Here is a 23,236-nt window from a genome sequence, read left to right as displayed (position 1 = left end):
CATATTTTGGTGAGGATAGAAGGAATAATCTCTTTCTCAAGGTATTTAACATCAGGATTATATAATCTTTTATGCCAATATTCTGACTTGACCCTTTGTGGTTTTGCAGTTGTCCGAGACGCCAGAAAATCAATATTTGAAGGTATGTAATGAGTTTACGTTTAATATCTGATTCAAAGATTTACCTGATTTTTTTGTTAAATGATAAACCAAAAGAGGGGGTCAAACCTGTATAGTACAGATGGCCATATATGGTGTACCTAAGCAGACTTTGTCGCTAGTAACAAGTTACCAAAAAAGGACCTTAGTCGATTAAAAGAGATCTTAAGGGGGGATTCATTATTTTTTTTTCATTTGAGTAAAGAAAAAAGACATCTCAATTGAGAAATGTTAAGATATTGCAATCATAGGCATAAAGGAAAATGAGAGGTATATGTTAATTAATTCATTAAGAATTCATTTCTAGATACTGTGAAATCACTCGATATTTTTGTGGGAGTTTAATTTTCATTGTTTTCATCATATGAAGAGACCCACAAATTTATACCCCGCCCCATACATACACACAAAATGTTCACAATTTCATACTGCAGTATAATTTTTCTCTTAACCACGAAATCAAATCCAAAACAATGAAAATTTGACCGTAGGAAAAATAGGTGATTTTTATTTTACAGTACACTAGGTGCAGAAAGATTCATAGCCTTATAAACAAACATAGATTTTGGAATGCTTTGTCTTATGAAAGCTGGAGGAATGGGGAAAGGAGAAGGGGGGGGGGTTCAAGTATTAATATTCAAGCTAAGATGATGCTTTCTTGAATGCATTATTGTACTACTATGTGTAAAAACTGCCTGCAGACTATCAGTGCTCTTGTGAAGTACTCTTACTTAGAGTATTTACATTTATTACAATAGATAGATCATAATGGAAACCTTCAGTGGTTCACAAATTTGGAAATTGTCCATCAGATTTTAAAGCAAGTTCATTTAAGAGTTAGAACTTAGGATTAAGAGGGGAAAATCACCTTTGTTGTCTTATTGATTTCATTATCTCCCACCCCACCCCTCCATATCCAAAAATAAATTTGTTAGAATTCAAAGATTGTGACTTTGGGAAAAGAAAAAACTGGTATGATATTGAAAATGAACAGACAAAAAAAAAACATCAATGCATTTTTCACACTGTATCTGGGCTAGTTATTCTAAGTGCACTGGGATTGTTTGGTATAAATTATTAAAGATATGGACAGGTGTGCTATTGTGCATGTAAAAAAAAAATCGGTAAACTCGAACTCTCATTTGTATGTTTACTACACTTCATCTTTTAAATTAAAAATGACTAGCTTTATTGTCCAGATCAAAGGTAAATTTGACTTATTTGTATCTGGTATATTCCTAGTATCCAAAGCTGTCCAGGGGGTATACATTTTTGTCGAAACATCAAAAATTTGTGTTTGTAAAGGTCGACATGTGATGAGCATTTGATTCTTCAGTAATTTGGTAGGCGTTGGCTGAATCGATTCTTGGTTTTTGAAATTCAATGGTATAATGGCTGTCTTTTTTTACTGAGGACAATGGCATATTTCATAATAATTCATAATCTGAAAACCAGACAGCAATTCTGCCAAGTTTGATTGTAAGAGAAGACATTCATACACAGCAAGGAGGAGTCCTATGTGTATTGTCTCAAGTTTTGGTCTATCATTAGTTTAATAATTGTATACATGTTGTATATAGAGCACTGGTCCTATTTTAAAGTCCTATGTAACAAAGCAATGCTACAGATACCCCCTAGGCTTCCTGTGAAGAAGTATATTTTCTTTATTTTCTTTAGCTGATTAGTATTTAATGTGTAATTAATAAGTTTAGGCATAGATAGTCTTTGAAGTGGTGCTAAGAGGGATCACAAAGTTTTACACAGCAGTTCCTTTGTCAATCACTCAAACAGCCCACAAAAATGTGCAAGTCACAAATAAAAGCAATTTTCCCCGCTTTTGGCAAGATCAAAGCTAGATCCCCAAAAAAGGAAATAGAAAAATTTAGTTAAAAAGTGTTCATTTCAGGCAGATAACCTTTGTGAATTGACATGTGACCTTCCTATCAATATACAAGATTGTAGCCCCATACCAGTATTGCGGCATTCCAAGCGATAACAGTTGTTATTGTATATTCTATGACACTATGTTCAAGATTTATCTGCGATGATAACTTTACCTGTCCCGGTATGTTTCACTTGCTATAAGTGACAGGTAACTCTTTCCAGCACTTGTTAATTGGGCTTCACTTTCCTTGTCGACACATAGTTTGGTTTCGTGAACATGTAATAATTTTCCTGTCAATTGTGCAATGCTTCTTAAATTCAATCTGAAATATTTATCAAATTGCTATATATATTTACCTGTAAGAGGAGGAGGCTACTTTAATACAACTTCAAGTTACATATACATGTATCTTGGCCATGCACTGGAAAGTGTTGATTTACTTTCCTGTTTTTCCAAGTTTTTTCCCTTTTATTGAAGACATATGACATTCCTGTTTTTTGACAAATTAATTGATTAGAATTATGTTAATTTTGAAATATTTTTGAAACTTTGTAATGATTGAGCAGCATGCATAGTTTAATGACTGATGTTTGGTTTGGAAATTTTAATGTGAGAGGAGGGGAGAGGGGTTTGTGGTACAGAATTGTGTGATAGAAAAAAAAACATTGGAAAATAGAACATTAATCTTATTTTCAAAATTCATTGCAAGGAAAAGCTTAGTGAACTTTTTGATTTAAATTTCCTAATACCTTATTGTGTTTGTATTTATTTAAATACACCTGTGTTTTGAAAACTACAAATACCAAGAATAATGGAATACTAAGATTATATCTCTGTGTGTTTGAACTTGTCAGAAAATACAACTACAGGTTTGCAGGTATAGTCTTATTAACCTAGTGTGGTCATAGAGGTCACGTCAGGGTCCATTGGTCTCGTACATACCAGAGCGTCATGCATTGAATGAATTGTAAATGTGCAGTATGCTGTAAAATTCGATGTCAGGCATTTTCTTTTATTTTTGGTAGCAGTTAGAGATAAAAGGGAGAAGTCGACAAAAAGGAGATTTTCGTTTGTGTATTGACCAGTTGTGTTTTTGAGGCAGTCTTTAGTTGCGTTTTAAGTGTTGGTTGGACATAAAACCGAACGTTTGATGTCATCAGACGGCATCATTACCTGCCGAGCAAACATGTAACACTTCTCTCTCCCCTGTCAATGTTGGTAATTCATGCATACCTTAACTATACAAGGATAATTAGGAAAATTTGAGGCAACACGGGAGACATTCATCTGATTTTTTGTGCTACGAAGTATTTATTTAATTTGTTCTTTAATTACTTTTATTTTCTTGAAGCTCAGATAATTTGAAGCAGGAAGTCGACAGAAGATCCTTGAATGTAAGTATATACATAGTAATACTTTTGATGTCTCTCTGCTTTAATGTAACAAATGTCTTAAAATATTGATATAAAATGTTTGCTTCCTGTTACCATATGCTGACCTGTTCAGATAAAAATTAATTATAGAATTTATCAAGAGCTCACTCCCACTATCTCCCTCAAAAGCAGTGGTTAAATTACTGTGATAACAAGAGGACTAATTCATTACAGAAATCAATAACTAGTAATGACATATGTTAACACGAGACACAGAGAGATATGTTACCAGGGGCTAGTGACATAAAATAAGAGAGGTGTTGAATATGCATTATGTAACAGTTTAATAACTGTATTTGCCTTTGTAAACTTACTAATTGGCCACTGTGATGCAGGGTCACAATATTAAACAACAGTTTTCTTCCCCCCCCCCCCCCCCCAAAAAAAAGTAATAGAAAGGGTAAACAGAAATTTGATTTAAAAAATCCATTGAATATGAAATCTTTAAAGCTATTTGTAACATAAATTTTAACTCAGTAAAATTGTTGGACCTATGCCACTGTTGAAGGTCAATTAAGTGAGTCAGGGGAAAAGGGGGGGGGGGGGGGGGGGGGGTAGGTGGGATTTGTAGATTTCTCAGAAAAATAGGTTGGATTTTTTAAGATTCTTTTAGAGGCTAAATGGTATTTAAAGGAATAAAGAGAGAAGATGTGAAAATTCCACCAATGTAGCATAACTCTGTTAAAGTAAACAAGATTATTTAAATGAGTGTCTACTTGTGTAAAAATTTATTTGATGTCTTTATAGTCATTTATATTAAAAAAGAAACACTTGTTAATTTAGAGTAATAAAATGTTTGGTATTATGTCTCTAGGGAAATCATTTCTAAATCAGCTTTTCTTTTATATCATGATGAAGTTTTCAGCATGTTTCCCATTGAAAAATGTGTTCTTCATCAGGGAAATGCATGATAAGTAGAGAATTTGCCTCCCAGCTATGTGATGCACCACTGAAACAATGACATAATGAATTGTATTTTATGATTCTCATTAATTCTATCCCCTCCTCCAAACAAGAAAAGAAAAGAGACTAAGTAGCTGATCTCATGTGGAAAAGAAATACATGGGGAAAAAATCCAGCAAATTCAAGATGTCCTTAACTTAAATTGATGCAATAATATGTTCTTTGAAAATCAAAAAATCATTTAAAAAATCCAGTTTAATCCTTGTTATTTTCACTCAAAATACCCACAGTTATATAACTTACTAGGAAAAATCTTTGTATATAGTGTTAAAACTTGTCATCTCAGTCAAACCTCGTTATCTCAAACTCCAGGGGACCAAGAAAAACTTTGAGATATCCAGGTATTTGAGATACTGAGTTAAAAATACATGAAGAAAAAAGTAGTTTGGATTTCCTGCAGACTTGAGATATCCATGGTATTCAAGATATCAGTGTTTGAGATATGAAGGTTCAACTGTAATCACAAAATGTATTTCAATCAATTAGGACATAATCTGATACATTGTCATTGATTTTATAATTTTGATAATTTTGTAAATGCAGTGTAGCTGTGATAGTCATGGAGATACTAAGCAATATGAAGATTGATCTTTTATATATTGACTTGTGCTGTAAACATGATACAAGTTCACATCGGACTGATTTTAGTGATAAGAGAACCTTTGCAAAATTAACATCTATACAAATTTTACTGGTACTTAAAATTGTAATACCCTGTACATTAAGTGATTATCTTGTCTTCCTTATTACCCCAAAAATAAACCTTATGCAGAAAGTTTGATAAACAAAGATCATAAAAAATTAACCCCATAAAATTTTCCATAGTTGCAATAGATAGATAATCATAGAAGATATACACCTGATCCGTACCTTTTGATTACAATTAGCTGTATGGAATTTATTGCTAGTGTCGATGTAAAAAATGAAAGTGGGCTTCTTAAGGAAACTTGGGCCACATAACATGCATAAATTCCATGAAGAATTTCAACAATGCAAATAAAATGATTGAATATCCTTCAATAAAAAAGAGGTGGGGATTGTAATCGTTAATTTATGATGCAGCAATGTGCAACTTGGTAATATTCCCATACTCTCTTTAGGAATTTAGTTTCCAGACAGCAGCATTTAATACAGTATACACCTGTGTAGACCTGGATGTTTGCATAGGTGCGACTGACGTAGCTGTTGGTAAAAGTATTGATTTTATCATTTCGAACAGGGTGGAGTTGACATTCACATATCTTATACGTAATGCTTTACGAATTTAGTGACAGTATTTTTGGACTCAGATCCGTTTAACCCCTCCATTCCTACCTAGCACATTCAAGAAGAGGCATTTCGTGGGTAGGCAGGGCTTTTATATGTTTAATGTCCAACTTTATTTACTTGATATACTTGTGGAGCACAAAATAGGATGATTTTGTGCCCCTCAAAGGAATAGATGTATAAGCCACTGGTCCTCTAGAACAGTTTCTAAATTTAAATAAACAAAATGAATTTAAAAAGTGGAAGACTGTGGCTTTTACTTCAGTACTTAATCATGATCCATTTAGGAGCTAGGCCTATTGTTAGATGTTAATTTTCTATTGGCTGCAGCCACGTGGGCTGTACAAGAAAGAAATGAAATTTTACTGCGATGGATTTTGAATTTTCGTAACAGTAATAGGTACAGATATATCTACAGGTCACACATAATATACATTTGTGCTATTTCCTGATTGTGCTTTTGTCCAATACTCCACAAACATTATTGTTGGTAGAATTGTTTTTGTATGGTAATGAACTTGGTAGCGTTTGGATTGTGGTCTGTTTCACATCACACTTGAGTTCATTAATTATACATTTGTTCTCCATATATGTAAGATTATATATGTGTACTAGTGATTTAATGCTATTATTTGTTCTGGGCTTAGGAATATGTCATGCCTGACTAACAGATTGTAAAAAATTCAAAAGTCTGTCATTTCCTCTGTTAGCTATAACATTAATCTCCCAACATTTCTTTTCTAGACCAGATACAGAGAATTTAAAAATCGTTCATATGGATCATATACAGGACAAAACTCTATTGAAGAATTTTAAACAGATTAGTTCGGCATTTTTCAATGTTTAGAATATTTAAGGCGTCTCTGTAAGTTTATACAGTCCTGTTTTGACTTCTGTGGATTATAAGTAGTCCCACAGTGAGAGCCGCAAACCAAACATGTCTAAAAGACAGATTATTTGATTGGATCCCTTGGAGAGCCTAAACTTTAACCTTGAAAGGTGTGCATTCCAGTGAAATTGATTGGGAAGGTGTAGTGAATGCAGTTCCCTGTAATTGTATTGGACCTGGACTGTATTTATGTTTTGTGTTCTTTGATTGCCAATTAGAAACCTCAGAACTTTCAAAACCTGTGGTATTTTTTATAAATGTAGCTAAGTCTACAATAATTTATCAATGAATGTTTTAGAAAGTGGCATTACAGAGGATTATGGGATTATTCTGTTTATGTTTTTGCTATTACAGGTGGCCATTACCATTTTCTGGTTAGGAAGAAGTGTTTCTCAAACCTACAGTGGTCCACAACTAGACCAGTCTGCTTTCTCTGCGATTGTTCGGTACAGTGGAAAAGACCTCCTCCCAAAAGAACGACACAGGAATGATTCGGTTGATTCCTCTGACCAGACCTCCAGCGCTTACAGTTCACATGATACCAACTCGCGAGTGAGCAATGAGGATTTATTAGAAAACAAACACATCAGGGATAGTTCTTGTGATTCTGTTGTCTCGAAGGAATCCACCCCTAGTCTTGATTTGGAAGATGAAAGCATGCCCAGTTCTGTAACAAGTAAAATGAGGAGATACAACAGTGCAGGCTCTCTAAATACAAGTGGTGGCTACCATTTCTCTGCCACCCAGAACAGTATCAATGTGGATGACCATGGTCATACAAACTCAAACCATCACAGGCGTGGTTCCTCCACTGACAGTATGGACAGCAGCAGTTACCTAGGTAACCATTCACGTCAGTCATCAGACAGTGCTAGCGTGGATATTCCAACACGTACTTTGAAGTCCCAGAGAAAGGCCAGTTCCTCTACACTGGACCCTCTACAGTTTGTGAAGTCTAAGGGAGCAGACAAACTGGCCAAGGAGGCCCAGGAACAAATAGAGGCGGCCAAGGAAACCAAATTGATGTCAAGGTCGGTCATTCCAGAGAAAGATGATGTGGACTGGCAGTCGGTAAGTTGTTGAAAATAGAAATTACATTTTATCAACAGTCATAATAAGTGTGAAGTAATGAGTTTCAGAAATGCTTGGAATATCTTTCTGTTGCTTGCCAGTATTTTCAAACATCGATCAGTTCAATAATTTTTTGCTAGTAAACTGAATGTTCAACATAAAACAAAAAAAATATGAAACTAAATGCAATGTATTATAAAGAGGCATTAAAAATTTTGTTTTCTAATGACTTGTTATGCAACTTGATAAATTATTCAGAAATCAGATTTAAAGTTATTAAATTCTCGCATGATTTCAGCTGAAGCATTTAAGTTTATAACCTGTTTATTGAATTTGGGATAAAAGCATCAAATTTAGTAGTTATATATCTGAGCTAAGTCCATGTCTTGGAGTGAGCTGCTGGTGTATTAATTTGTAGTGTATCTGCTTGTTTGATGTCAGATGTTGTTTGCTAGTCAAATGCTTGCAGCTATGAACTAGAAATACATGGAACCCTAGCCATAATTAATCCATGAATGCTTACTTACTGTCATTTCATGAATTGCAGAAGAAAATGAATTATTATTTGATTAATACAGTAACACTAAAAGTTGAATGTGTAAATTTAGAATGTTGATCATCTTAATCATACATCATTAAACCTCTGTCATATATAATGTATTTATAGTTATAGAGATCAAAGCTAAATTCTTTTCCCTGATTTACTGAATCCATGTTAAATCCATGTATAAAAAACACTTAATTATACATTCATATCATCAATATATATAAATATATACATGTATATACACAATTAGATTCATTTCAAACCACCATAATTTTCAGAAAATATGTCTATGTGATAAAAAGGATAAATAGCTCTTTTAAGCCCAAAATTTAACAAAATATTCATGTCTGAAGAAGCAAAAATCTTTTATATTAATGTTCACGGATATGAAGATACCATAAATACTTTCATTGTTGAATAATTTTTTTTTACTTTACAGTACTTCTCCGAACACAACTCACATTAATTAGTATGAATCGTTATCTATTAAATTTACCCCATCTTGTTGATGCCCAAGTCTATTTACTTGATTCTCAGAAGAATTATTTGCAGAATCTACAGAAGATGTTTTTAAAAAATTCAAGCAAGGAGTTAATGTTGATAATTATTTACTTTGTTGATTATTCTGAAGATGTTCTCTGGACATTTCACTTTTACAACTTGGAGTTTGATTCACGCTGAACAATTTCCATTACCTACCATTTCAATGTCTTTTTGATCAACTGTTTTACTAAAACACCCAAGTGACTACCATATTTAGATTCATTTTTTTGAATACGGGTAATGTTCTTTAATGTTGAAATATTTATTCACTGTAGTGATTTTTAAAAAGCGTATTTATAGCCTGAGCATCATATTTTTGAATTACTGGTTAAGCTGCAGTGTGTAAATGAAGAGCTTCCATGATAGATCAGTCATTCTGCAGATTGCTGGAATCTAAGAGCTTCATATTTAATAGAAATGGCATATTGTAACAAGAGTTGTGGGCAGATAATAGTAACATCACTAAATGGTGTAAGTTGGGAGGTGGGGTGGGGATGATGAATACGGTAATTTAACTAAATTTCAAAAAGTGCTTATGGAAAGCTAATTGCATACCGGAGTGCCTTAGTATCATGAGCATAGGCAGCATGGATGAATACGCTTACTGCAAAAGCTAGACATGAGCTTCAATTTGTAGTTTGCTCCCCACAAGTGTTGATGTATTTCTCTTTAACCTGACCTTGACCTTCACTTTCCAGACTACAGATGACCTTGGCGACTGGCAATCAGTGAGTTTTCCCACTTCATTCTTCCTACTAACCTTTGACCTACTATTAGTTTATATCTAGCTTAGTATAAACAGTTTATTTCTTATAATCACTGATAACTTTTATTTCCTGTAATATAAAATTTATAATTGTAGGATACATACTAATAGCATGGTTTTTTTTTTATTATTATTTTCAATGATTTTTATTGTATTGGTTATATAATTAAAGGATTATTGGATGGGCATTGACCACCTAAGGGATAATGAACTAATCATTTTAAATTTCTAATTCTTAGTTTCAGCTGTGGTTTATACAAGGTTTATTAACAAACTCTCTTTCCCAATCCCCTTGGGTACTGACTGATAAGGATATGGTACCTGCAAATATAAGCCCAATACAAAGTTCAGGCCAATTCAATATGCCTATAGCCAAGCCTTAGTTTATTTTTAGTACAATGTATATTTCCTATACAACAGCTTGTAGATGTCAGTAACACAACATATGTACTTTTATTTCTTTTTCTATGTATAGCTTTCATACTGTGAATTATATTTAAGTAAATCTTGATTCGCTTGCTTATTTCTCCTCTGGTCAGCTGAAATGTTGCATGGGAGCTGTTGAGTGATTTAAACATTGTACTTCACAGAATCTGAGTAGCTGGAAGAACCGCCGGCGGCGAGCATCTTCTGCGGCGTACCAGCGAGTTGATGAAACAGACAAATTGGCTCAAGAAGAGGAAGAAAAGAGGAAACCAAAGACGTATAGTGAGATGATGTCTGAAAGGTTAGTTTATTGAGTTTTAATTAGGAAGTGACTTATAATTATACATTTAAGATACTTTAGTCAAATAAGGTGATGTCACATCAAAAATTTATTGGAGACAATTAAGTACTTCGGAGCAGAGGTATAATATTATTCTGAAAGATAAAAATTGGGTTACAAAAGAATGGAATACAATAAAGCAGTTTGATTGAAAAGTGATTTTTATATAAAGAATATGTACTATAGATTATATATTGTACTGTAGATTTAAAAAATGATTGTTTTAAAGAAGAAATCTTTGGAGGCTTATGATATTTAATTTTTCCCTGGCAGAAAGAAGAGAATGAGTACGGGGACACTGAATTTTTACCCGCTGGATGATGATGACAACGACTTCCTCAGTAAAAAGTCCGAGCCTGTAGAGGATGTTATACAGAAGAGAGAACTTATCAGGCAGGAGACAGCGCCATCTGTCAGACTACAGCAGCGTCTGTCTCTGAAAAATAGAGCAGTAAGTGTTTCTATGTACTCATCTATATATATAGCTAAAAAAATGATTGAGTAATCCATGCAAATGCATGCAGACCATAAAAATTTGGTAAAAATTACTGATTGTCTTAGTTTGAGAAAAAATTGAAAAAATGTATAACTGTGAACAGCGTTTGATCACCTTTGTATATTTCAGAATTCTGTTGGAAGTGACAAAGCAAGTTACGAGGAAAAGGAGGTGGCGGACTGGGCAAAGGATGATGATGAACAAGATCAGGGTAGTAAACACGAGGGACTGGATAAAAAGTCAGTGGAGGATCAAACAAGTGCTCCAAGAAACACTCATGATGACAAATTTAACAGAGGGAAAGTGTCAGAAAATAAAAAATCTTTTAGTAGTGATTCCTCGTGGAGAACACAGTCAAAGCAAGACAGTTCTGCTGCCAAAAAGAGTGAAGATAATAAATCATCTGTTAGTAAAATTGGCAACATATTAAAAAGTTTTGAGAAAAAAGAACAAGTGGATTATGAAAAACCAAAGAAAAAATTTGAGTTTAGTGTGGAGGCTGGGCGAACTCGCTCAAAGTGGCAGGAATTGGAGAAAAAAGAGACGAATAGCCCACAGCCAGTAAAACTATCAGATCGCCCTGTAGCAAAATCACACCCAGCAAAGGTATGCATACCAACAGTTACTGTCACAGTTGCATGTGCACAAGTTTTAATAGGGATGTTACAAAGACAAGCATTTTACATTTCCTTAAGAGTCTCTATAAAGGGAGACAACTTTGGTATTGGGATATTTTTCTGTTATGGCTGGTCTGAACCATTTTAAAGCATTTTAAAATTGCAATATCATGCTTTCCCTCATTAGCATATTTGATTACTACAATGTTCTAAAACTAGAAAGGCAGGTATTCTCTTGATCATCCCACAGAAAATCATTAAATGCAGTTTGCTTGCCTTTGTTAGAATGGAATGTATTGATTCTGGTTTTTTAACATGAAGACAATAAATAATGCTTAATAGACTAATGATATGTGTACCATGGGTTTCTTTCATATCAATAAAACATAAGACAATGACAACTCAGACATCAGATTGGTGGGAATATGCATTAGGAATGCATGCCAAGCATTTTAGGCCATTAAATAGACAATACATGTTTTACCTGCAAGTTATGTGAAAATGACATTTAAAATTAATAAATTAAAATTAATATTTTATGTATCTGAAAATGCACAATTTGTTTTTCTTTTCCCTGTGAAATGAAATTTGTAATAAAATAAGTAAGGTAAATATCATATACATCACAGATGTTAGATTTTAGAAGGTTTTTTTTTTTGGTCCTAATTTCTGTTTACCTGATTTTTCTAAAGCTTTGATGTAGATTATCTATTCAGACTTTATGTATTATGAATGTCCGCTTTTTTTTTTTTTAATGAACCTTTGTTACTGTAAAATACCAAATACTCTCTGTGCACCGATGATAGTTATTTTCTGAAAATATATTTTTTTCAGAATTATGCATTTCATACAAACAGAAGTTACTAAAAAAGTAATAGTTGTTACATGAAATCCAATAAAAGACATTTAAAACTAATAATATAATGTGAAGATTATTTCCTTTTAAATCTGGTTCTGAAAAAACCTTGCATCTGTGACACCTTTTTACCCAAAACATTTCAAGAATCTGTAATGTTATCACAAGAACTTAATGTAATTGCAGGACACTGTAGAATTCTATCTGTTTCATAAACAAGGTTTTGTGTTACCTAAATGCAAACAGAGGAACAATTGTCTACCGGACACTTGCTGTGGCCATCTTCTGCGACTGTCACTAACAACATGTTGTTTTTCAGGCTTTCACAGAGAAAAATATAAAGATAAACCTACAGAAGCCTCAGAACACATCCAGAGGTTTTGGATTTAGTATCTCAGGAGGCGTGGAAAAGAAACAGCCCGTAACGGTGTACAAAGTCACGATAGGTAGGTAATCCCCCCGCAGACTTTGTCTATATAAAGGTCACCTACCCCACACCAGACATGATAATCTTCTCTCCTGATTATATTCATATTTAATCTCCTATAGATTTTTAAATATCATTTTGAAATTGGAATTTGAAGTAAATTCTATTTTAACGTCACACAGAGTTCTTCTCAAAGAAGTGAAAATAAACCAGCAGATAAAATAAGGCTTCATTTTTTTTCAAAGCTGTACAGTATAAATATTTGTGTTCAGTGTTTGCATATCCAGTTCCAAAGATGTTGTATGTGTTTTATTTTTTGAAGTTTTATTTATACAGCTGTCAAAAATTAAATAAGTTGTCTATTTAAGTGATTTAATTCAAACCTAGATATATTAAGATGTAGAAAGACTACCATAATGTATCTACCTTATAATTAATATATCTACCTAATAATTAAAATATCTACCTAATACTGCCAAGTTTTATACTCATCAGTCCCATCATTACATATAATTGCACATTTTGAATCAAGAGGTTGTGCTCTATACGAAATATTGAAAAAAAATTGACTATTTTTGGAAAAAAATTTCAGGATATGGAAATAATGATGCAATTAATGACATCATAATGCATTGACTAGCTAAAAAATTATGTCATTTTTAATAGATATGCAGTCACCAGAGGCCCAAATGATATTTAATGCATTGTTAACTAAAACTAAGCAGTTCAGATTTTTCAGAAATTCACAGGGCCAAAAAAAAGCCCTAAGTTAACCTTGCCCTTTACATTATTTGGGAAAGTCGAGCAAATGGTTAAAATGGAATAGTTGTAAACTTTGTGCACCAAGTATTATTCAAATTTCCTAGAACTTAATACAGTTTTAGGTCATCCTATACAACATTTTATTAATTAAAAGGAAGCGATTGATTTTTTTTGGGGGGGGGATGTAATACCAAAGGGGAGTGAAAAGGGGGCAGAGGGTCAATTTAATACTATTTTTGGAATGTATTACAATAAGGAAGTGAAAAGGGGGCAGAGGGTCAAGTTAATACTATTTTTGGAATGTATTACCATAAGGAAGTGAAAAGGGGGCAGAGGGTAAAGTTAAAAGTATTTTTGGTATGTAATACCATAGGGGAGTGAACAGATCTAAGAGGGTTAAGTTTAAAGTATTTTTGGATTGTAATACTATGGGGAAATGAAAAGGGGGCAGAGATCAAGTTAATACTATTTTTGGAATGTACGTAATACCATTGGGGAGTGAAAAGGGGTTAAGGGTTGGGGTTTGGGGTTCAATTTAAAACTTTAAAGAAAACAGAATTTAAACATTTTACACCTGTTTTTCAATTTGTGAGGGAAAAAAATTTAAAGTTTTACTGTTTTGTTCTTCTTATGTTTGTATCCTGAACTTAGGTCATTCCTGTTTATTCCGTGAAGGCAACCAGTATAATTTGGAATTGATTTTGGGACAAGAGTATTAAGGTTAACATGACAAGGACTAAAATCTTGACACTAATGTATGGATTATGAGGAGCATTGTCCATTTTCTTCAAATGAATTCACAAACCCAGTAAACCCAAAATCAACATGGCTTTTAGACATAAAATAGGGTGTATCCATGTGATAGAAAAATCAAATCAAATGAAGGGATTCAAGTACATTTGAACCAAGCCTTCGAGTAAAAGGTAGAAATATGACACAGGTGGTTCATAGCTTAAGTGGAATAGCAAGTTTTATTAAAATGAAATAGCTTTAATTTGTTTAAACTGGGAAGTTTACATTTGATAAAGTTTAAAAGAAGAAGAAAGAAAGTACAAGTAAAGACCTCACGTTTGTTTACTGTGACATCTAGATGTGAAACATTTCAGAAATCTGTGAAAAGGTGTCATAACTATTACAATGTCAAAAGTTGGATATATTTTACAGTCATGTTTTTTAATATTGCCAATAATGCCAAAGTTAATAAGAATAAAAGTTGAAACACACACACACAAATATAGGAACTTATTTTGATTAGGGATGTCAACGAGTACTCGGTTAACTGGGTGCTCGATCCCACGTCCGAGTATCGAATACTAAAATGGTACTAGGTTACTCTGATGTATATTTTTATTCTTATTTGAAAGTACATATATTTACCAAAAACTTACCAAAAAAATAACTTAAATATGCGTATGATAATTTGCGTGTGGTCATCTACACATGTAAAACACCCATTATATCGCCTGTGGCTGTGTATATATAGTAATTTGTGACCAGACACCTGGCAAACAGCTGTTTTCACCTATTGTGACCCTTAATTTTTGGATGGCTTCAATGATTTGTTTTCAGTGAACATCGTTTGAGTATGGTCTATTATCTTTAAATCATTTTTAAATTATTAAGTTAGTATATGGTAGTGAAATTGAACATGGATAGAACTGCTGCTACCCACTTCAAAAGTGAAGAAATATTAAGAAATAACTAATTTAAGATTTAAAAAAATGTTAAAAGTCAGTTATGCGGAGTAAGTCAAAAATCATTTTCGTTGGATTCGATGTTTATATGCAAGCATTATAAACATGATAAAAACAGCTTTGGCGTTTAACAAGGCTTAACTCAGGACTATGAAAATTATCACACATGTATTTATTTTTTTACCGAGTACCCGGGTACTCGATCAGAAAATCGTCCAATTAACCGATTATCAAATATTGACTGATTTGACATCCCACGTTTTTACACTTTTGTTTCTGTTAAAATGCACCAGACTGCCAATCATTTTCATAAACACCAAATAAAGCAGCCCTTTTTCCTTACATTAGCATTGAACCAAAAATATTCCCATCCCGTTTTGCTCTCAACATTCTTAATGAGATCTAATTTAAATATTTATTAATACTATGGACATCATGCAATCACATTATGAAAGTATAATTCCAAGTGTGTAGCATGTAAGAAGCATTGTTTAATGTAAATACATTAAATATTAAAATTACTGTTACAGTATTAAAAAATCTAGTTTCTCTATTACTTTTACCATAATTGAAAATTTAATTTCTATATTACTTTTACTGTAATGGAAAATTTGGTTTCTGAATTACATTTACTGTAATTAAATATTTGGTTTCTGTATTACACTTACTGTAATTGAAATTTGGTTTCTGTATTACATTTACTGTAATATTTGGTTTCTGTATTACATTTACTGTAATTAAATATTTGGTTTCTGTATGACATTTACTGTAATTGAAATTTGGTTTCTGTATTACACTTACTGTAATTGAATTTTGGTTCTGTATTACACTCTTTGCTCTTTGATATAAAATATTACATGTAAGAGTTAGATATCTTTTTAAACTTGCTCTTTGGTTTCTGTATTACAGGTAGTGCAGCTGATGTTTGTGATTTACAAATGAAGGATATTATCCTATCTGTGAACAGGAGAGACGTTTCTTCCATGACATTACCCCAGGTCCAGCACATCATAGACAATGCTGTCAGACATGGCCAACTTGAGCTGAAGATCAAGCGAGAGATTGGAGATGGTAGGGAAAACTTTAAGTGGACAAACTCTGTTGTCTGATGAAATATGGACCTTAGTTGATAGTTTTCTGAAATAGTGTTTTATCAAAAAATCAGTGGTACTGCGGAATCTGTCAATTAGCATTTAAAAGTTTGATAATAATTTCAGAGCACAAACTGCTAGCTGTATATTGTATGCATGTACTTAGTAATTCTACAATGAGCAGCTGTTTCATTGCTCTTGTTAGACCTTTACTTTCAGTTTGATATAAAATATTAAGTGTTAGTGTCTCTATATTTAATAAATTGGATATTTGAATGAGTTATTTTAACTAAAGATCTACCAAGATATTTCTTAGCAACTTCATGGTTTTCTTAATTTCCTAGATCAATTCTCATCTGAATCTTTTAACACGGTTAATTTGACTTTATCATAATATTCTTTTGACATGTTTTTGTAGCATTATTATTTATTAAAAACTTAAGAAATCTGCCAAAACATACAAACTTCTTATTGTCTAATTATCACTAATAGAGTATGGTTGGCCTGACCTAGATGGTAATTTTGATTTTTTTTTTTTTCATTTTTATGAGAGGTGCCAGGTTTTTATTTATTTTAGAGTTGCTGTTTTGTGTGAATGAAATTTTACAAATATGCCTTAAATGTATGTAAACTTGCTTCACACTCGAAATTGCACCCTACTTCTGTATTGTGTGATGCTTCATATTTACGGGATATCTGTCTTTTACGTATGATTAGTGTAGAAAATATTTAAAATATGCTCTCTGATGTTTCCCAGTTTGCTCTTTTCTGAACACATATCTTTTTTCTGTTTTGTTGCTATGTATCTGTCCTCGTTTTTTTTTTTTTAACGACAAATGGCAAAAAATGTGTAAGTAGGGTATGATGTAATTTAGGGTGATGATATTTACAAACAGTTATATATTTGATACATTACTTGGAATCATGTTCCTGGGAAAAAAAAATACATTTTTAATTACTGCACCATATACTTATAACGCAGGGGTCAAAAGAGTTATATCAGATAGATTTAGTATGGACTTTATTTCACATAACATTGAAATGACACCACATGTGTTGGTGATTCATGATAAAAATTTTTGCTATAATTGATAATATAATATGCCACTATAAAAAGTGAATATTCTTTATTGTGGGGATTTTTTTTATGCAAGGGAAGAGTAGATGATTTTCTATAATAATTAACAGATGATGACATTGAGGATGAGGCATTTGATGAAACACCAGCAAATTCACAGAATCACTCCCCAGTCTGGAAGTCCCCTGCCCTAGCTCCCAAAACACACAGTCCCAAAACCAGCACCTCTCCAGCTACCAGTCCAAGCTACCTTCAAAGACATAAAGACAAGTCAACACATGACCATCACACAACAGCTAACAGTCCAAGCTACCATCATGGACATGCAAAGAAATCTGATTTGGAACATCATAGACACAGTGAAAAGTCTACACCAGAACATCAAAGACACCACGAAAAGTCTACTCAAGAACATAATAGACACCACGAAAAGTCTACACCAGAACATCATAGACACCACGAAAAGTCTACACCAGAACATCATAGACACCACGAAAAGTCTACACCAGAACATCATAGACATTGTGACAGGTCTACATCAGATCACATCAGACATGATGAAAGGTCAACACCAGAACACCATAGACATACTGAGAGGTCCACATTTGAATATAGCAGAAAGGAGGAAAAACCAGAGTCTAGTCCCAGTTATTACCAAAGACATCATGATACAGCTGTAACCAGTAAGAAAACAGAGAAAGTGCCCCCTCCAGTTCCAGGTAAGTTGCCACTCTATTAAAAAAATCAGTAAAACATTCTTTTGTGTATATTAAAGAAACAGGTAACCTTTTTTGTGTTGCCTTAGAACAGAGCAGACACCAGACATATGGGTACCACTAGTGTTGGTCAGTGTAAAATTGGATTATGTAATCTGCACACAGTCTATGTTAAATAATACCAGTACAGCTCTTCAACACTGTTTAAACAAGAAGCACTGCTTGATTAAACAAGATGTATTTCTGTAACACTGATGCTCCCATATGGCAGCTTGTGGCCAAAGTTAAAGTTTCTCAAAAGTAGGTCAAACTCCGAGGTCAAGGTCATAAGGTAAAAAATTTGGTACTCAAAGAAAGGTCTCATCACACAGAATACATGTGTAATATGAAAGCCCCACCACCAACTGTTCAAAAGTCATGGCCAAGGTTTTTGTGGACAGACAGACAGACGAACCAAAAACTATATGCCCCCAAATCTCCAATTACGGGGGCATAAAAATTCAACAGAAAATCATACTGAATGGTATATTTCAAAAATATACTAATTTTTGTTCACAGTTAAAAGGACTGCAGCACAAAGGGAGGAGGCAAAAGAAGAGGTAGTCTTTTCCACAAAGTGGGAGTCACCACATCAGGAGCCACAGAAAGAGGAGCCTAAATCAGTGGAGGATGAACCAATGTGGATCATGGACAAACTCAAGGCTGAGCACAAACCTGCCAAGGACTCCCCGATCCTAGACACCAGACAGTCAGAGACAAATAACAATGATGTGAAACAGGTAATGACTAACACATACAGCATTATACTCGTAAAAAGTAAGGAAAGATTTATCTGTTTATGTGTTAGGAGTCACCAGTTAATGTTAAAGATGACCTTAGTGTCACTTCTTTGTTCATGAGTAAATGCAGTGGAATTCTGCAAGGTAAATCCGTCTGGGTTTTTTATCACCTAAACTATTGCATTGTGTATGTCATCTATGAAACTAGTTAAAGGCATTTTATGAAATTATTAGCTTTTTAGCTCACCTGAGCCAAAGGCTGATGTGAATTATTCTGATCTGAGAATGTCTAGTGTTTGTTTTAAGGTTTGTGTCAGATGTAAACTTTAAACAATTCTTCTTCTTTTTGAATTGTGAAATGTCTCCTGCAAATATACTTCATACCCCAGGATGAAGCTAAGTTAAAAAAATACATCAGATTTTAAAATTCTTCATTTTTACACTATGACATCCAGCACACAAACCGATTTCATCATTAGATGCATGCTGGGCTAGAGGGCTTCTTAGCCTTTTGAATTTATGTCCCTTCATTAAGGGCTATACTCTTGTATAGGACTAAGATTGAAATTAAAATCTTTGAAAATTATTTCATTTACTACTGAAGAGCTAGTAGGTAAACTGCTTGTATGACGGAACAATGATTTAAATTCTAAAGTAGGATTGAATGTGATATAAAGTTGATTGATGCAAAATATCTTTAGAAAAAATTCCTACATGATCATGATAATTGGGTGACTGTCAAGGCTTCATGTGTATGGGTTTTTTTTCACAAGGAATCCTCAAGTGAGAGTGAGAGTGACGTAGAGGAAGAGGAGGAGACTCCAGTCTCCGAGGAGATCCGTGAGGAGAAGTCACCTCAGATAGAAACAGAGGTGGTTCAGAGGCCTACCATCACTCTTAAAAAACATAAAGGTTATTATTGAAAACAAAAGAAACAGATATTGCAAGCATATTGTGTCTAGATGTTATTGAAAAGTCAATATACAATTTTTTTTCCAAAATACTACATATAGTTTAAACAGAGTTAAGTAGAAGTTTAAGAAAAAAAATTGAGAAGGTTTTTTTTTGTTTTAGAACCTGAGATAGTTGAACCAGAGCCTCCAGTAGTACCAAATTCTTCCTTCCTACAGGAGTCCCCACCCCCACCTCCACCCTCTGAGGCACCCCCTCCTCTGAAACCTAGTAATCTGGATGAGGATTTGTTCAAGCCTCCAGACATCCTTAGGCGATGGCAAAGGTCAAGGTCAGGGAGGTCTTCCTCTTCCAACTCACTGGACAGTGATGCTGATAAACGTCTGAGTTCGTCATCTCTGCACGCTGAGGCAAGTAGTATTAAAGTAAAGAGTCAGTCATTTCAAAATCTATGTGGTAAGTTTGACAGTAATGATGTCAATGTTCAGAAAAAGCCACCAGTTCCAGAAAAACCCAGTCAAAGTATTCTGATGAGTGAGGTGAGATCATTTTGTCCTAGCAGTATTAGACCTGCTGGAATCTCACCAGAAGGTGTCAAGAATCGATCTAGCAGTGAATCTACAGAGATTGTAAATGATAAAGTCATGACAAAAAAGCATGTTCCATCCAGAAGTATGTCTGAGAGTGATGCAATACCAAGTCATCTACAACCTACAAGGTGCAGGTCTCCAGTCACTGAGGGAAACAATTCAAAAGTAAGATCTGCTATCAGTCAGGAATCTGTAAAGACATTCAGTGGAGATAAACAGCATCAAACAGATTCCAAAAATGTTAGGGACATAAAGAACATGGGCGCAATGTCTGACAAATATCTAGAGGCATCATTAACCTTGTCCAGAAACAGTTCACAGAACAACAAAGAACCATCTAAAAACAAGTGGAATTCTTCATTTGCCATGACTCATTTTACATCCAATTCAGGAGAGAAAACAAATCTATCCAAACAAAAATCTAGCAGTGCAACAAATTTAGCACAGCAATTCCACTCAGGAACTGGTCAACTTAGAAGACATTTGTCTCAGGAAGATGGAATAGATCAGCCAGGAAGGTTGATCAAAACTAGAGATATTTACCTAAAACCAGACAAGCCAGAAGAATCCAAAACCAAGAATCTAAATTTGAATGATACCAAAATTAACCAAAAAACTACTCAAAAAGACCCCAGTGGAAATGGGAAAAATCCTAGAATCATGGTGAATAAATATGGCATTCAGAGTGGAAATAAAGGAAATACCCTGGACTCTTTCAGGACCAAAAGAATAGTTTCTGATCGAACTGAGGTCAGGATGCCCAGAAGAGGGACCCCTGTCATGAAGAAATGGCCATCAGAGGCCTCCTATCTTGTGGATATGGACCTTGATGTAGACTCAGAACCAGAGGTGGACCTGAGGACTGATAAAAGCCTAACTTCAATGTTTCCATGGCAAACTGAATTGGGGAGAAAGGCAAGCTTTAAGGCTACTAAGAATTTTAAGAATACAGTAACTGCTCAGATTAATAGAGTTAGTTGTGATTTTAGTTCAGATGATGCAGAGAGTAGTGTTACAAGCTCTGTTGAGGATCACAGCAAAACAGGGAGTAGTGGAGATTCTATCAAATTTGGAATCCGTTCAAGACCAAAACAAGAAAAGGGCCTGAATGCTCATTCAAGATCAACCAGTTTTCCCATTTTACCACCAGAAGATTCACATTTTGTTCAGGACCAGGTTGGTTTTGATGTCAAGTTAAGGAAAATCACAGAAGAGCTCGAGCGAGTCAGACAAGAAATGTTAGAGAAGACTGTAGGGAAGGTATTCAGTGAAGTGCTTTGTGCAGTTTTGACCAGTGACTTGCATAATGTGTGTGTGATTTTGGTCTGACTTTTTAGTTTTGCACATTAAAAGAATTGTGAGGGTTTGAACTGGATTTTACAAATGACCACATATACTTAATGTATAATTGTAGTCACTCATTAGAGAAAGTTTTTCATCTGAGTGGATATTGTAAAAGTGCAGTGTACATGTCAATTTGGACTGGATATAATCTGGCAAGGTGGTAGTTTTTCATGTGCACAAGCAACACTGACCTTGTGTTTGGTTGTTTTGTTTTTAAATGTGACTTTGCACAGTTTGAGAGCATTAGATAACTCCAGAATTGAACAAAAGATGTTCAGAATAATGTTGTAAACAATAAGCAACCTTTCAATGTTTGCAAAATGGTCCCTTTAAGGACTTAAAGGATTGGCCTCTAAATATTTCTCATCTAAATACCTCGGAAAGGGATGTTGACAAGTTCTAAGTGTGCTGATTAGAACAAAGAGTTACTTTTCATACAATTCATTAATTTTCACAAACATTTGTAGATGAACATGAAATTTAACTTTGAGATTAATCTGAGTTTACTTAACCGATGTTTACTCTTTAGAGTGGATCATATACTTGAGAGTTAATGATTTGTATGAAAAATGAGTTATTTGCCACCAAAACACAAAATGCCTGCCATGAGAGACCTGAAATCGTAGAAAATGTTAATCACATTCTTTGTTCAACATTAATGTCACTGCATGACATAATAAGTTTTTCCTGTATGTACTGGTTTATTTTTTGCAAAAGTTTATCTTTAAAAACATTTTTATTAAGAAATGAAATATGAAATTTCAGTCAAAGTAAAAATAAAATGTCCACTAAGTTTTAAAGCAATAAACTATGTCCATGATTTATAATATTTAATCTAGTATTTCTTGGAATTTATTATTATTTATTTCCTTGCAGTTCAACATCAATCAAGCCAATTCAAGCCATGTAGAAATAGTGAGTTATTTTTCTATATTCATTATGAATAAGTAGGCCATATAAAATGTATTAATCAGCTGTCCGTTTACACTATAAAATGCCATAATAAAAAAAAAGTGAATGCATGAATAGGAGAGGCATGTGGAAGTTGTCATTTGTTACGTATTTAAACAATGAAGAGACCACAAGATTGATTTATGTAACAAAAAATATACAAAAACAACTGTTACAAAACATGGCTATGAATTCTTAATGAGAATCTATCATGGGGAAACCTCCCTGTTGATTTAATTCAAACTACATTGAAGAACAGTGATCTAAAGTACCTTGTACAAAGATATCAATATAATTCTAAGAAAAAAGATTGCATACATTTTATCTTAATTCAAAATTTTTGGCCAGATTACAAAGCAATGTCTTATCTATGGATTGATTATATATGTTTATCTGTCTATATTTAAATATCCATAGTAATTTGGATTATGTCTCAAGAATTGACCTTTGACCTTTAAGATCAGTTTTGAAACATAAGTATCTCTTTTTAAGTATGCTTATTTCATCAAGTGAAATGATAAGGTCACATGCCATGATTGGAGTTCATTTGGCCTTGACATTTGACCTCATTGTGAAAAAATTAACACAGTCATCTCTGTTGTAAGGCACATTGTGATCAGAATTCAGAAAGAAAT

General features: G+C 33.6%; 1 protein-coding gene across 1 annotated transcript in view; it reads left to right on the top strand.

Moving 5' to 3' along the window:
- The window catches only part of LOC133196105 (uncharacterized), a 46,029-nt gene that overhangs the window by 18,761 nt on the left and 4,032 nt on the right, over positions 1 to 23,236 (top strand). The window contains exons 5-18 of the mRNA XM_061332044.1: positions 3,396 to 3,438; positions 6,950 to 7,666; positions 9,455 to 9,484; positions 10,113 to 10,249; positions 10,562 to 10,739; positions 10,914 to 11,390; positions 12,577 to 12,707; positions 16,054 to 16,211; positions 17,420 to 18,028; positions 18,584 to 18,804; positions 19,578 to 19,716; positions 19,879 to 20,328; positions 20,359 to 21,566; positions 22,527 to 22,565. Of these exons, the coding sequence (XP_061188028.1) occupies positions 3,396 to 3,438; positions 6,950 to 7,666; positions 9,455 to 9,484; positions 10,113 to 10,249; positions 10,562 to 10,739; positions 10,914 to 11,390; positions 12,577 to 12,707; positions 16,054 to 16,211; positions 17,420 to 18,028; positions 18,584 to 18,804; positions 19,578 to 19,716; positions 19,879 to 20,328; positions 20,359 to 21,566; positions 22,527 to 22,565 (4,537 nt within the window). The remainder of the gene's footprint in view (positions 1 to 3,395; positions 3,439 to 6,949; positions 7,667 to 9,454; positions 9,485 to 10,112; positions 10,250 to 10,561; positions 10,740 to 10,913; positions 11,391 to 12,576; positions 12,708 to 16,053; positions 16,212 to 17,419; positions 18,029 to 18,583; positions 18,805 to 19,577; positions 19,717 to 19,878; positions 20,329 to 20,358; positions 21,567 to 22,526; positions 22,566 to 23,236) is intronic.

This window comes from Saccostrea echinata, unplaced genomic scaffold (genome assembly GCF_033153115.1).
Source record: "Saccostrea echinata isolate AGI-Se365-2 ecotype Australia unplaced genomic scaffold, CSIRO_AGI_Sech_v1 ptg000030l, whole genome shotgun sequence".
Taxonomy (NCBI): domain Eukaryota; kingdom Metazoa; phylum Mollusca; class Bivalvia; order Ostreida; family Ostreidae; genus Saccostrea; species Saccostrea echinata.
This window is presented reverse-complemented; position numbering and strand designations above follow the sequence as displayed.